Raw genomic sequence first — 16,734 nt, 5'->3', positions numbered from 1 at the left:
ACCAGGAGTGTAGCAAGTGGAGGGGGAAGCAGCTTTAGAATCACACTCTAGAATTTAGGATCAAATTTGGTAGCTGGCAAAAGCCAGCAGAAATAAATGATCCATCCATACCTTAGGAGAGTCGACTTAGCAGCTTGGTTCAGAGTCCCTGGGATGGGAGCTCATGCATGATACTCATGGGTTTCAGCACCAGAAGAATGATAGAAAAGGAGGGCGGGGCTGCTCCTAGGTGTGGGGGAGGGGAATGTCTACTGTAGATAAGAGGGAGAGCATGCCCAGAGGCAGGGACATCTGGAAGAGTCCAGAATGAACATGGTCAGACTGAACTGGACCAAGGAGAGAGAGAGAGAGAGAGAGAGAGAGAGAGAGAGAGAGAGAGAGAGAGAGAGGTGGAGGGAAAGCCATAGAAGAACCACAGACCAAAAGTGATGACCTAGGCCAAGAGACTGGTAGCCAAAATGGCTGAGCTATATAGGGGCAGAGGAGGAGACGTTGAGGGAGCCCAGTCTAGTGCCTGGGCTGGAGATTTCCAGGTAAGGGGAGGAGTTTGTCAGCCAGGAGGAAGCTAGAACAGTTAGGGACTGAGGGATGCTGGGAGAGCCTAGCAGTCAACATCAGCTTTGATATAGTAATAGACATTTCAACCATTTGTCCTGGGCTGGAGACCCAACACTAGAAGGACCAGCAGATGCCAGGCACTGGGAACACATCAAGGTGTCAAATACATACGCTAAGGCTGTAGATGAGGTCTTAGCTGGTACAGTTAAACAATGAGTAAAATGTAGCCATTGGGGTCTGGTGACAGTGGACAGGAATTTCAGAACAAGGAAGTTCCCTGGTATCTTATTTTCCTCTTACAGACAAGTATATCTGATAGCTTTACAATACAGAGCTTGTCTTGGGAAGTACAATCTCTCCTTTGCTAGATCTTCCTCTTTTGATGTACTGGAGAGAATTGGTATTTGGTGATTCTTTGGCCCTGCCTTAACCATTGCCTTTTCAACCTTTCCAACTGGATAGTCCATTTTACTTCTCTCTGAGAACGACCTAAAGGTACTTGTTGGACTCACATGCTTGTTTGAAATGGATGTTTTCCCCTCTCCTGCAGGAGGAGTCATACCCAAACTGCTAGGCTGGAAGTATAGCGACTGTGGAATTTTTCAAAAGAATTTTTATTTTAAGGAGAGCACTAGTTGAAGCCTTGTGAGGTTTATACTGAACTCTAGCCAAGGAGGGACAGCTGCTGTGTGCTCAGGATGGTGGTGACATCCTTCCTGGGGGCCAGCAGTGAGTTTAGAAAGCAGAAACCAGAATGGACCCAACCTTGGATGGCTCTCTTGTCAATTTGTCTTCTAGGATGGGGGCATTTTCCAGTTGGATATGTTTAATTTGTGTGCATAGTACTAAGAAATTTGGGAGGCATTCATGCTTTTGAAGGGCTCCAGGTTGGCTGGGGAAGGTTTTCTTATCTGTGGGCCAGAAGCCCAGCCCTCCCGCTACTTCCAAATGTTCTTACAGAGGCCTCCAGACTTAGCTGCAGGGCTCCTTCTGTAGAAGGTTTGACCTCCCCATCTGTACCATCTTGGGGTGTCTTGGCTGAACACGCTTTTCTGAGCATAGAGGAAACGTATTTATCTAATCTGTGCCGAAGTGCAATTTGTAGCATTTGCTGTGTTCACTTAATTTAACAAATGTTTGTGTTACGAAAATAGTTGGCCGCCTTGAAGGAGGGACGTTGAAATTCTAAATGCTAAGTCTCAACTTCAGCTAAAGGGCCAGGGAGATGGTGTATTGAATCTTCTGATATAAAAAGCAGTCAGGAGAGCTGAGTGGGAGGTTACAAAGGCCTCCAAGAAGGCAAATACTGGCTATAGAACTGTGTTTCTGTGACCTGTAAGTACTTCAGAACAGGTAAGTTTACAACAACAATTGGCTCCTTGAATAGAGGGTACTTACTAGAGAAACATACTACTTGATCCAAAGCCAGAAAAGGAGTCTTGAGATGGATAGCCACGGTCTATAAGTCAAGGAAAGACCAGAAGCAACCTGTAGGCTACAGTAAGAGCAGCTTGATTACTTCCACTAAGTCCAAGGCATACAGGACACCCTTTGTATGTTCCTTCTTTTAAGATTTCCTCAGCACCGGGCTAGCAAGATGGTTCCCCTGGCAAAGGTGCTTACCACACAGGCCTGTTGACCTCAGGTCAGTCCTCAGGACCCACATAAAGGTGGACAGAGAGAACCATCTCCACCAAGATGTTTCTTATCACTACACAAATGTCATGGTACACATAGGCGCTATGCACATAGATGTACATATCGTGTGTAGCTGTGTGCACATCTACACACGAGTGGCAATGAAATTGAAAAATTACTCGCCAATTTTGTGAACACTTATATTTTAAGATGATTGGATGTACGTCAGCATATATGGGACACTGGCCCAGCATGTGTAGAACACTGGTTCCATCCCCAGGACCTAAAAAGGAGAGTGAGTACTGGGAGGGAAGAGTGAGTCTGGGAGAAGTTTGGGAGAGACGTGGGGTATTAATATGACCAAAGACATGGAATGTGTCTGAGTTATTGTCCTATTGCTGTGAAGAGATGTCGTGACCAAGACAACGCTTGAAAAGAAAGCATTTAACTGGGGTTGACGTACAGTTTCAGAGGTCAGTCCATTATCATCATGGTGGGGAGTACGGCATCAGACAGGCAAAGTATAGGCTGAACTTACCTCCTGATCCGCAGGCAGCAGGCAGAAAGAGGCAGACACTGTCTGTCAAAGGCTCACTTCCTCCAACAAGGCCACACCTCCTAATCCTTCTAATCTGTCTCAAACAGTTCAGCTAACTGGGGATTAATCATTCAAAACCTATGAGCCTATGAGGGCCATTCTCATTCAAATCACCACATTCTACTTGTATGAAACTCTCGATTAATAAAATATATTTAAAATAAGAACAAGTTTTGGCACTGTAAACCAATACATCCTTACAGCAATGCCTTCCCTTCATATTCTCTCATTAGGATTTTCCCCCATACTATCAAATAGGTGAGTCAATCTTCACATTTGAGAGAATAAAGCATGGCACGTTTGAATTTTGTCAAGGCTAATATTGCTGAAACGATTGTTCACGGTATTTCCTCAAAGTCACTCTGATGACACGGAGGCACCCCGAAACTAGGATAAGCAAGAAGTGCCCAGAAGAGGTCAGAACCCCCTTATGATATGCCCCATATCTCCATCTTCTGAGCTCAGATGCAGGCATCACAAGGATGCTCCAATCTGTTCCCACTGGTGATAGAGTGAGTCTGTTAGAATCCAGGCCTTCCTACAGAAAACCTTTCCATACTTCAGTCCCTCTCTTGACCAACCGTCACCCATCAGTCTGTTTTGTAGAGTTGGCAAGAGATGGAGAAGAAAGAGTAGGATAGATTTGTGTGTGATCCTCTGCACTCTTAGGGATCACTCCAGAACGTCTGTGTGATGTGCACAGTAGCTGTCGTCACGCTTGGACTGCACCTCAGGCTGCTCTGGAGTCCCCTGCCCTCCCATACCCGTGCAGAATAGCAAAAGGGTACCATGTTGCTTTCCACACACACCATGCCTTATTTCTAGCATATCTGTATTAGTTACTTTTCTCATCATGGTGCCAAGTTTAGCTCTGAGAGGAGCTTAGGGAAGAAGGGATTCATTTTACCCTACACGTTCATGGCCAGGGAGGCATGGCGGCTTAATCTGTGGTAGGAGTTGGGGCACAGACCATTACATTTTCATACATGGGGAAGCAAAGGGAGACTGTGAGGGGAAGCAGGGCCAAGCTAAAACCCTCTTAAAGGTTCCCCGACCTCCCAAAACACCAGGAGCAGCTTGAGTCCAACTATTCAAACAGCATTCAAACCATCATTGCACCTTTGGATAAATCAGGCAATTTTGAGGTCTTTAAAGAATATCGTTTTTGTCTACAGTTCTTATTCAGTAAATTTTGTGTTCCTGAAAGTCCAAGAGATTCTTGTGAGAGCCAGTCAGACATTACAACAGAGTTTGCTTTCTGAGGTGTGGCTGTCCGTGCATGAGTTAGTCATCTTGCCTCTGTTGGATCTCACATTTCATGTCCTCCCTGCCTGACAAAAATGTATTGTTTGGCAGTGACAGCCTATTCTCTTCATGCATGATCTCCTTCCTCCACTACATTCTACCATGCAGGGTTCGTGGGAAGACATTTAAAGTGAGAGTTAGCAAACTTAAAATGCATTTTTTTCTGGTGTATACAGCATCGATTGTGTGTGTGTGTGTGTGTGTGTGTGTGTGTGTGTGTCTGTGTCTGTGTCTGTGTCTGTGTGTCTGTGTGTCTGTGTAAGAGAGAGAAGGGGAGGGAGGGAAGGAGGAGGAATGTGTGATATATAAGTGTGTAGAGAAGGTTGAGTTCAGAATAGAGAACAGCAGTCCCCTGCCCCCACCTCCACTTTATTTCTTTGAGGCAGGGTCTCTCCCAGAGATCACAATTCCAACAACATTCAAACAATGTTCAAAGCTAATATCCAGCAAGTCCCATAAATTCTCCTATCTTCACCATACACAGCTCTGGGGTTAAGGAGATGTGTGTGACCGTGCTCAGTATGTTACCCAAGTATTGTGGTTCTCATTGACCTATCTCATGGGTTCGCACCAAAGCATTGAGTCATCTCTCCAATCCTGGCATTAAAATTTTCAATTCTAAAAGTAAATATTAGTGTGGTGTGTGTGTGTGTGTGTGTGTGTGTGTGTGTGTGTGTGTGTGTGTGTTGATTGGCTTGTGCTCCCATCTAGAACTGCAATTGATTGTTGTGTATTGATCTTGTATCCAGAAACTTGACAATTTATGTTAACACTAATCCTTTCTGTTCAGACTTTTGAAATATTTATGAGTATAATCAAATCAACTGTAAATATCACTTTTTTACAATTCATTTCGTCCTTCCTTCCTTCCCTTCCTTCTTTTTTTCCTTCCTTCCTTCCCTTCCTTCTTTCCTTCCTTCCTCTCCCCCCCCTCTCTCTTTCTCTCTCTCTCTCTCTCTTCCTTTCTTTGAATTTTACTGGCTAGGAAGTCCAATGTACTTTTGAAATCTACTTACACACTAATCTTTGGGAGTGAGTGAGAGATTTACTATTTTACTATTAAAGATGGTTGTTATAAATATTTCTATAGAAATTTCAAGCAACTAAGTAGACTGAAGAAATTATCCTCTAAACTTTCTAAGAGTCTTTTTTTTTAAGATTAGGAATTGATGTTACATTTTATATTTTTTTCTGATTTCATCAGATTATGTGGTCTTTAATCCTTTATAGTATCACTACATTAAATGGTTTTCAAATATTAAAGCTATTTTAGACCCTGGAAAAAGGTCCATTTGTGGCTTGTTACCATTCTGTAAGCTTGGATTCAGAAACTAGGTCTGGATCTGGTGTTTGGATCATCTCTGGGTCTATTTACATTGTCTCTTTAGTTCCTTGATTGTTTTCTGCATTTGATTTTATTTCCTGACTTGCCTGACAACTTTTTGTTTATTAAATTTCGTGTATAATTTAATAAAAGCAGCTATAGACATTGTCGCTTCCTTGCTGACTGAATTGAACATTCTTCTGGAAGTCAGAGGCAGTGCAAGCAGACCACTTTATCCTTTTGTCCTAGATGAGGTGGGGCTTCCGGGTCTGCTAAGGCTCATCTGTTTCTGGTTTCCCCTCCTCTTGCAGCTCAGCCCCCTGGAGGTTTCAGCTGAGACCAGGATGCTTAGCAGAGGCCCTCATCCTTGGTGGGCTCTGAACTCTCATTTTTAACTCCCCCAGCATTGTGAACCTGCCAGAAATCCTTCTATTTCTCTGAAGCTTCTAAACAGCTTCTTTCTGCTTGTTTTCTCAACTTCCTATCCCGTGTATACACAGCTTAATGCTTGGCAAATATCTCAAATGAAAATATTGGTGTTCATGGCAGCCAGGACTTGAAGAAAATTGAACCCATACCTCTGTGAGATCACGTCTACGTGTTCACTTCCAGGCAGGCTGCTTCCATTGAGACCTTCCTCTTTCCTGCCCTAGATACCTTCAATCCATCATCACTATCACCATCACTATCACCACCACCACCATCACCACCATCATCATCATTACCACCACCATCATCATCATCACCACCATCATCATCACCACCATCACCATCATCATCACCACCACCATCACTACCATCATCACCACCACCATCACCATCATCACCACCATCATCATCACCACCATCACCACCACCACCATCACCACCATCATCACCATTACCACCACCATCATCATCATCACCACCATCATCATCACCACCATCACCATCATCATCACCACCACCAACACATTATCATCATCACTCTCATTTTTGTCCTTAGCTGGTGATAGTATGTTAGCTTCCGCTTTCTGCTTTGGTGTGGTGGTTGCAGGAATTCACAAATGTTCTGAAATGAGCTTCAGCAAACACCTCACTCACCTCAGGGCCCTGACCCACTCTGGGGTCTCGAGTTTGACCGCTCATGTGTTTCCTGACTTCCCACTTTAATATGCTTTCAAACAGGCGAATCTGTCAACACATTCCTTTTGGGTTTTTTTGTTTTGTTTTGTGTTGTGTTGTGTTTTTTGTTTGTTTTGGGTTGGGGGTGGGGTGTTAGTTAACACTTCAAAACCAGAAGTATGGCGACCAACATCTTCCTAGCATTTGAATTTGGAAGTCTCTCAATGGATTTCCCCCAAATACTGATGCATATATTATTAACCAAACAGATCTATAATGACACCCCATTACAGTAGCTGGCTCAGCTGCAGGACCCAGAACAGGCATTTCTTTAGAACAGTATTACTCATGGATAGAAAGTGCTGCTATGAAATGCTATCGGGTTTTCAGGGAAGATAAAACTCAACCATTTCAGACACGGGAGACAATTTCTTTTCTAAAAAGAAGGGCAAATTTGAGAAAACCAGGATGGGAAGTCACTTTTGTTGCTTGAGGAGAAGAAAACCTTTTATCCTGGTCCCTAGCCACACCATGTTCTCTTTTCTGCATGGCTTTCATAGCTAAGTGTGGGCCTCAGGCTAGCAGTAAACCTTTTGGTATTGGTCCCTTTTCCATTTGAGAAGGGGGCTGTGAAATGCATCCAGGAAGCTCACTAAGTCTTCCCTGTTAAATCTATGCCCTTTCTACCCTGAAGGCTCCCTATCTGAAGCACAAAAGAAAGCCCAAGCTTGAGAAGTCACCAAGCCTAGCTCCATATACCATTGTCTGCTTGTAAAGCACAGTGTGGAATTAAAGTTATAAAAATGTCATCTACACCCAGGAGAATGCGGAGGTGTTCCACCTTGGAGGGAAGCCATGGTGTGTGGTAGGAGAAGACAGCAAGCCCTTGGGTACTGGTTACACATGCAGATTGATGAGATAGGAAGGTTTATGTTTCTGTACTCGGCGCCTTATGTATTATTCATTACTAGAAGCTGATTGCTTTTGATTGCATGCTTCCCCATACATGTGGATTGGCAGGCTACATTAGCGGTCAGGATATTTTATGAAGCATCTTCCCCCCGCCCCAAACCAAATTAGCAGTAATTTAACTGTTTCATTTCCCTACATTGGACAGAGATGTAGAAATGTAGGATCGGAGAATTAAAATAAGTAAGATTTCGGTGTGTTCTTATTAGAAAGGTATGGGGTTCTTCACTCTCTTTGTCACCAGGGCAGGCTGGAAAAGACTCTAGGACATGGAATCATTGTTTTGTTCAGTAGCTAAAGCAGACAGGTTGAAAAGTCCTGGCTGTATATAAAGTAATCAGTTCCCTTTATATCTCTATCTGTTCTCTCAAACACTAAGCTTTGGACTTGTTCTTTCTGTGACTCTGCTTATTGGCCTAACTTGATAACTAGTTCAGAATACAACCAAACATTAACTCCTAGCCCCGTCTTCATCTGACTTTCCCTGAGACATCTTGAGAGCAGATAGCCTCCAAACTTACGTCTACTGGTCAAAGCAAAGGGAGAACCAAAGTCTTTAAAGAGAGGTGCTATGCTTTGAACCCGTCCTCATAGAGTGTTCTCCCAGACCAGTAGTGTCTGCATCTTTCTCAAGTCTGTCAAATATACACCTGCTCAGACCCCACCTTGGCTTATGAAGCCCAAAGCTCGGCAGTTGAGGGGTCATAGTCTGATCGATTCCGACTTCACTGGAGGTTGCAGGGAAGAGAGTTAAGAGCATGTGCTATTGGCTGCTTGACCTTGAGGACCAAGGTGCTTACACAGTATAGGCAAACCTGTGCTGGAGCTGGCCAAAGTCCTCTGTTAGGGTGCCGAGGAGGAGCAGAAGCTGTTGGAACAGGCATGGGGAAAACACTGCTAATACTTTCTGTTCGTCTTCTGACAGCAAAGTGATTTGTACTGGATAAATCTGGAAGGGTGCCTGTGGTATTTACAGCATCTTGGAATATGATAGTCACTGAGGGAAAAACCTAGCACAATCAACTGCTATAAGGTCAATTATAACAACCAATTTAGGTAGTTATTGGTCACTGCTACTCAAACCCATGTGTATACTTGCCTGCATGCCTGTATGTGCACTGTGTGTGTGTGTGTGTGTGTGTGTGTGTGTGTGTGTGTCTGCTTGTCCATGTGCACACATGTAGCAGTGCATTCTGATTTGTAGTATTCTATTTTCGAATTTACAATTCCTTTTCTAGTGGCACAAATATAAATATGGACCTTATACAAAGGAAAGCTTGAGTGTCAAATATTCTCCCCTTTTGTTTTGTTTTTACTTTTAGTCTCTTCAAAAGCTAGCTTCTCCTTGTTGTGTTGAATTTGCCAGCATTTGAATTTTGTTTTGTATCTTAAGTAACCACTGAATCCAGACCTTACACAGCAAAGGAATGTATTACAAATCTGCTTATTTCAAATGAGTAAATTCTACTTCATCAAGTCTAATAAAATGGGTTATGACAAACATAAGTTTCTGACAGGGTACCGGATGTTGGCTATAGTCTGTCAGGAGAATGGATATTCAGGAGCCTCCTGCCCTTCTCTGGAACAAGTGAAGGAAAAGCCCGCCTTGTTTTACCCAGTGAAGTAGTACTAACCTGGAAGGTAGCTGAGTCACAGAAGGGGACTGTATGGGGACAGCTATGCCCGCACACTGGAACATTCCAGGTCTTAGGAAGGAATGTATATGTGAGTTGAGTCTGCCATGCCAGAAAGAAATGCCAAATAACCCAGGCGGGGTAACTGTGGTGAGACAGGGAGTCTTCATTTACGGCAAATCTCAGCCCAGGCCATCTCATCTCAACTCTGCCAGAGTATGATTACGAGGATCAGATGCATCCTGTTTGGTTTGGGGGACTCTTATTTTTCCTGTACTTGAGTTGGAACCCTTGCACATGTTGGACAAGTACTCCAGCACTGAGCGAGAGGCCTAGACCTACTCAACGGAGGCCACGCTTTCCAGAGGGGTCAGTAGACAAAGATATGAGTCACTGAAGAAATGAATGAGTGTGGGTTGGAGCAGAACCACATGTGTGAGTTCCTAGATCCTTAATTCCTAAAGTTTAATTCCTTTGTAAAGTTCCTTGCACTAATTGTGTAAAATACGTCCATTTTGTCTCTCTATAATAAAATACCTGAGCCTGGTATTTTACAGATAATCCACAGTTCGGGAGAATGGGCAGTCCGAGATCAGGGAGCCATAGCTTATGGGGACCCTCTCCTGTATCATCCTGGGATGGAAATTAAGAAAGGAAAAAAGAGTGCACCCGTGAAGAGAGAGAAGGGGAACCTTATCCTCTGATCAGGAACCTTCGCTGGTGACAAGGATACCTAGCATCCGTTCATGCGGGGAAGAGCCCTTGCAATGTAATCACACCCTGAAGACCCATCTCAGCACTGCTGCACTGGGGAATAAGTTCCAAGCCTGGGATTTTGGGGGGGACATCTTCAGACTTTATAGGTGTTTGTGACACTGTCACACCAATCACACAGTGTTCTCTTAAATGGGAGGAATAGGAAAAAATCAGGAAGGTCTTGGGGCTCCACCACAATTTGCCATACCAGGTGCCTTTCTGCACGCATCCTTCAGTCACTCTGACCTGGTGTGGAAGGCCAGCTCATGTCTTCTAACCCTGTGACTGCCCCATTTTCTATATGAAGCCAACTCTGTCTTTAAACACACTGGGTCTTGACCTCTTACTTATTTGAGCATTTGCTCGGTATTTTCAGCCTGTACTGTGAACAATTTTAGACTTTGCTTTTTATAGCTGGGAACAGAGACCATGAAGAATGAGCCTCTGGCACCCAAGCCAAGAATCACTGGCAAGGAGTTCCTCATAATGGAACATTCCAGATAAGCTTCTTGACACAGGACACTCACATATGTGGCCATCTCTATCAATGAACTTTGGTCAAAGCCTACAATCAAACCATTCCAATCAATGGTTTTCAGTTTCAGTTTACCTGAAGTCTCCATTTGCCATAGCGTCTTCTGTGGAGATGCAGAAGGTGGAATGTGGGCATCTGTGTGGGAGGGAGATGGTAACTCTGGTGTCAGTTCTTACTATCTACTTTGAGACAGTAGGTCTTATGTGGTGCCTTTTTTACATCAGGGTGGCAGATATTTGGAGACCAACCTGGTCTACATAGTGAGAGCCAGGCCAGCCAAAGGTATGCAGTAAAGCATGCATACACACACACACACACACACACACACACACACACACACACACACACACGCAGAGAGAGAGACATACAGAGAGAGAAAGAGAGAGAGAAAGAGAGGTGGAGAGAGACAGAGACAGAGACAGACACATACAGAGAGAGAGAGAGAGAGAGAGAGAGAGAGAGAGAGAGAGAGAGAGAGAGAGCAGCCTCTGGTACAGTGACCTGTGGAACTATGTGTATATGTATGCATGTATATTTCTTTTTTTTTCTTTTTTTCGGAGCTGGGGACCAAACCCAGGGCCTTGCGCTTGCTAGGCAAGTGCTCTACCACTGAGCTAAATCCCCAACCCCTGCATGTATATTTCTTTATCTCATTTAACCCTGTTATATAAGTCTCTCTGTGTTAAGTTACTTCTTGTTATCCTTTGAATATGAACAAGACGGTCTGGTGTGTTACACACTTGGCCTCTAACTGACTGTAGCATTTTTGAGGTCTAAGGCCTAGCTAGAGGCTAGCTGGGGCTATATTGTACTTTTCCTCCCTCCCTTCCTCTCCCCTATTTCCTTCCCTCTGTACCCTTATCCCCCCTTCCTTCACCTCCGTTTCAAAGAGACTTCCTCACAGTAAATAGCTCTTTCCCATGCTCTTGTAATCAGGATGTTCTACCTATGCCTATGGGTCCAAGCAACCGTGGACTCGCCTCTGAACCCACGGGGCAAAAGTGATCCTTCCTTCTTTAAGTTGTGTCTGTCAAGCACTTTTGTCACAGCCACGAGGAAGGGGGGGGGGATCACTGCTGTCCCTTGGAGCAGGACCTGGGCATCTTAAAGCCAAGATTTCCCTCTCTGATCTTGAACAAGATCAAGTGCTGTTGGTCTGCACTTGCTTAGCTAGTGTCACAAGCATTGAGAAAGGCCACGGCCTTCATTATAGTGAGCAATGGGTACCGCAGAAACAACCACACATTCTGGGTCCCCAAGATAACTGCAGTAGTTATCGACAGAAACTCATGACCATAAGCCATTGTCATTGTCAGGGTTTCTATTCCTGCGATGGATGAATCACCATGGCCAAAGCAGCTTTAGGAGGAAAGAGTTTATTGGGCTACACGTCCATAACCTTGTGTGTCCCTAAAGGAAGTCAGGAAAGGAACTCCACAGGGCAGGAACCTGGTGGCAGGAGCTGAGGCAGAGGCCACGGAGGAGTGCTGCTTTCTGGCTTGCTCCTCCTGGCTAACTCAGCTGCTTTCTTAAAGAACTCAGGGCTAGCAGCCCAGGAGAGGCCCCACCTACAATGGGCTGGACCCTCCCTCCTGAATCACTAATTAAGAAAATGTCCTTCAGGCTTGCCTACAATGAGATTTTTTATGGAGACATTTTCCCAGTTGACCTCCCCTCCTCTGATGACTAGTCTCTGTCAAGTTGACATATAGCTAGCCAGTACAATGGTGTAAATGTAATTTCTTCCACATTGTAGTAATTAATTTTTCTCACCAGCTCTTTTATTTTTTACAATTGCCCCAAATTCTACTTGCTTCCAGATCCACATTTTTGCTTTCCTCTTTCACTCATCCCTTCTCTCTCTCCCCGTTCTCGTTCTTTGTCTCCATTGTAGACAATGGCTTTTAGTGCTGGGGTTACAGGTGGGCACCAGCCTGCTCAGCTCCCCATCCTTTCTTATGAACCCCTCTTTACAAACAGAAGCATAAGTCCATTCCAACTCTGCCTGCCAGCCTTGTCACACCCACCCTGTGTCTGTCTGCGTCCTATTGCACGACCTTAGATATTAGATTGCTTGATTCCCTCCGGATCTTGGTTCTGGGGAGTGCCAGCCACAGTCTTAGATAACTACATCCTCAGCCTGCATCCGTACGGGGCTGTTTTTCCCCCAGAGCTGTTTGTACCGTCTGTGTTATTTCTGGATGAGGGTCTTCTATGACCTTGCAGTGTGGACTTGATGTCCTTCTGCATCTTAACTTCAAAGCATTGGACTCCCAGTCCCCTCTTGCTGTTTTCCGTGAACATCCCTCATCTCTGGGCTCAAAGCTGTTGCCCCAGTCACAGCGGGGGTAGTCTGTCCACAGGGAATGTGACACATCCACGCAGGGGAGAGCTTTAAGGAGGACAAGCTCAAGTCCACCCCTGCAGACTGCCAAGCAGCTGAGTAAACTGCCTGTCACTCTACCTACTGTTTACACTTGAAAACAGTGACAGTAGAGTTCCCTGCTAACGCCGAGCTGCCTTGGAAGCAGGAAAAAAGTGTATTTCCCACGAAAGAAATCTCAGACTCTGAACTCAGATGCTGCATGGCCCTCGGAAGATGCTGTTGAATGAGGAATGAACTTTTCTCACCATCGCAAGTTGTCTTTGGAAATCATCTCAAAAGATTGTCAGTAGGGAAAGCTTTTTGACTTGGAGTTGAGCCCCTCCCTTTGTCCACTGACTAGATTTTCTTACTTGCTTAGCTTTCGTCTTGGTTACATGATCCGGCCCCACAGCCTCATGTCTGAGACTCAGTTTCCCAGCTGAGGATGGAAATAGCTGTACTCCAGCAGTGATGATTATCATAGCAGTGAGTAAAGCGAGGTAGAGGAGAGCGCTTTGTAAATGGACACTATTAGAATCTGATGCTTATTTTAAACCAGTGGAAGCTGTGTAAATTTCATGAAACTGAGAAGTGCTTTCTGCGGTGGGGGATACTTTGCACACATAGAATGAGATATCTTGGAAATGGTTGCTAAGTCTAAATGTAAAATTCGTTCTTGATTCATATATATCTTATACATATAGCCTGATGGTATTTACAGAGATTTGATGCCAGAGACACCTAATTTTTTATATATCATTTGGATCCTGATTTAATCTAGTCTTATACCTGCCTTCTACGTTTCGGGGCTCACTAGCCATAATTATGCTCTTAGCCAATAAAAAGCACCATGAGTAAAACAATGCAGTAATAAAAATGAACGAAGTATCCAGAGAAATGAAATAATGTTTACAATTTACCTTAATTCCAAGAAAGATTCGGTGTAGGAGGCAGGAGGTGTTGGTGAATTTATGAAGCCTCCTGAGAGCTCACAGTCTGTGTCTTTGCTAATTATGCCGTGTTTGTGCCCTCTACGGTGCCATCCAGGCAGAGCTGGGGCTGGTCACCAGATGGGCACGGTCTGACCTCAGCGTTCTTTCTTGACAAGACAGGAGGAATGAGCCTCGGGACAGCAGGTGATTCGCTGCGCCATTTTTCTTCCTTTCCTGCAGAGACTCTGACCTATTTTTGTTGGACACCCGGGTGGTGTGGGCCTCTGAAGAAGGCTGGCTGGAATTCGACATCACAGCAACTAGCAATCTGTGGGTGGTGACACCGCAGCACAACATGGGACTCCAGCTGAGTGTGGTGACTCGGGACGGTGAGTCGAGATTTGCGTCCTGCCAGCCTCTGCGACACAGACCTTTTCCTTCATTTCCTCTGTGGCAGTTACGGTGCTACCATTGTGTTTTAACCAGCCCTTGATATCAGGGTGACCTTATTTACTCTTCCCTCGTAACCATACCGAAAAGCAAAATTTTTCTCTTGGCCAGGACTTGGAAGCAGGCTCAGGCCATATCTCCCACAAGAAGTAGAGCTTCCCCTGGCTGAGACAGATGGGAGATCCTGAGGGGGAGACTGGAAGGTTGGGTGCATACTGTTCAGTGATGGGGCACGTGCTTAGCAAGAGGCTCTGGGTTCTACCCAGCATCAAAGGACGAGGAGGAAAATGGGGGTTGTTAGGATCTGACTGTCCAGTGATTTTGCCAAGGGACCCGTAAGGAAACTTCCCCTAGTGACGGGCTCCCTGTTTCTGGGCCTGCTGCACAGTTGGGAAGTAAAGTCAGAAAGAAAGTGCAAATACAGATGGATAGGAGGACCGGAAACCAGAGCACTCCTCGGGGTGATCCTGTACGTTGGGAGGCACATTTTGAGTACAGGGAGCCAGCCAGGGTGGGAGGATGCATGGAGCCCTGTTCACACTTCCCACTCTTTACTCCTTTACCCGGAAGACTAGAAAGAGTCGCCGCGTCACGTAGCTTTGAGAGTAAGGTTCTGTGGAGTAAAGAGGGGTGGGCTTTGGTTTGCATTAAAGGACTCCACATCAACCCCCGTGCGGCGGGCCTGGTGGGCAGAGACGGCCCTTACGACAAGCAGCCCTTCATGGTGGCCTTCTTCAAGGTGAGCGAGGTCCACGTGCGCACCACCAGGTCAGCCTCCAGTCGGCGTCGACAGCAGAGTCGCAATCGGTCCACCCAGTCGCAGGACGTGTCCCGGGGCTCCAGTGCTTCAGGTGGGTGTGGATGGGGCCTTGGTTCCCATCACGACAAAGTTACCTCTGGCTCCAGATGCTGAACTGCTTCTGCTCAGCAAATACCAGTGGCTAGTGGGGGGGATCGGGAGGGGCTAGGAATGGTGGCGATGCCCCAGTCATAGATACCTGTATGGGATCCCAGGACCCCTCAGCATAGAGCTCTGGGGCTATAGGCATCTCATTCCCACCTCTTGGTTCAGACAAGCATCCTTCTGTTTGATGAGATTTCTACAGTTCTTTTGTTTTCTTCCCATAAAATCATGGAAATGCCCCAATTATTTTAATTTTTGGATTTATTTTATTCATGAATGCATTGCCTGTATGTGTGTGTGTGTGTATGCCACATGCATGCCTGGTGCCCATGGAGGTCAGAAGATGTGCCCAGTCTTCAGGGGTAGTTATAGATGTTTGTGAGCCACCATGTAGATGGCTAGGAACCAAACCCAGGTCCCATGTGTATGGCCAGAGAAGTTTCAGAAGTTTCTTGGGGATAAGACCTATGTCTAATGACAATTAATTTATATTCCCTGTTCACCTTACAAACCTATAACTATATGTTAGTTTTATATAGTATTTTTGCTGCACTTTGGTTTGACCAACAACCATCAACTGAGGTCTAAGTTCTGGTGCATTTCAGATTTTTGGGCTCAACTTGCATGAAGTGGTGTATAGTTGTGTACTATAGACTTGTGTTTACCAGATAGCTGGAGCCTCTAACATGGATTTTATTGGCCCATTTAACTGGGTTTCTTGTTCCAACTTGGTTAGACTATTGGGAACAGATGGTTCTAGATAGTTCTGTTTCCTGCATTTCTCACGGGTAGAATCCTCACAATGATTGTCAATGTACATTAAGGTTATCCAGAGTCTCAGAGAGACCTTGGCAACCTCATTTTCAAATATAGAGTTCTCTCCCTTGCTGACTTGAGCTGGAAGCCAGGCCTTGATGCTCATTGGACTGACTCACACCACGTGACCAGCTCTGATCCTCTTGCTACAGGAAGTGCTCTGATCGGCCAAGCCTAGGTTGGGTATTCAGATCCATGTGGACGAGCAAGTCGGGAGGGCAAAGAGAGGAAATGGCCCCCCACTATCTGAGGGTTAATTCCGACTTTCGGACGTCTTCTCTAGAACTGGGAGGAGTAGGGAGTGGAGGCTCCCGGAAGCAAGTCCATAGCTGTTATGTGGCACTGAGTTCGAGTGCCAATATTCATTCCTCCCGGTGGTGCAAGGGCTCCAGAGTCTTGGATTCCTGGCGTTACTCAACAGCCCAGAAAACAAGTGCGACCATGACTGTCTGTTGTGAGATTCTCTACCAGAATTTTCTCTTTCTTGCGACTTTGTGAGTTTGGAGAAACCTACCTAGTGGATCTGAGCTTCAGTCACGCACCCCTCCCCGCCTCTGTATTGTGAGGGTATGGAATACCTCACAGATTGTTCTGGTTTGATGAGATGCAGCCTCCCGGCACACTTTCGAAGGTTACCTCCTTAAACCCACGTGGAGGAAGTAGTTGCTTAGAGCACGTTGCTGCAATCCCAAGGATGTAAAATAATTTCTAGAGGCTGTGCTTAGTTTTTGAGGCGGCTCATTACGACCGTCATTTTGGGGACCCGGGAAGAATGGATGTAGCTTCTCCAAGCACCCCACGTGTCTGGGAAGAAGTGTCTGCTAAGTTTCGGGCTGCGACTTACTA

General features: G+C 45.4%; 1 protein-coding gene across 6 annotated transcripts in view; it reads left to right on the top strand.

Annotated features, from left to right (window-relative positions):
* The window catches only part of Bmp6 (bone morphogenetic protein 6), a 255,105-nt gene that overhangs the window by 225,911 nt on the left and 12,460 nt on the right, over window positions 1–16,734 (top strand). For all 6 annotated transcript variants that reach the window (XR_015640641.1, XR_015640640.1, XR_015640639.1 and 3 more), the window contains 2 exon segments: window positions 13,959–14,107; window positions 14,822–15,019. Coding sequence is in view for 3 of the 6 variants with exons in the window: in XM_087589870.1 (XP_087445996.1) it covers window positions 13,959–14,107; window positions 14,822–15,019 (347 nt within the window). In the remaining 3 variants the exon portion in view is untranslated.

Source organism: Rattus norvegicus, chromosome 17, assembly GCF_021556685.1.
Source record: "Rattus norvegicus strain SHRSP/BbbUtx chromosome 17, alternate assembly SHRSP_T2T, whole genome shotgun sequence".
NCBI lineage: Eukaryota > Metazoa > Chordata > Mammalia > Rodentia > Muridae > Rattus > Rattus norvegicus.
Note: the sequence above shows the minus strand (reverse complement) of the source record. Positions and strands in the feature narration are given on the sequence as shown.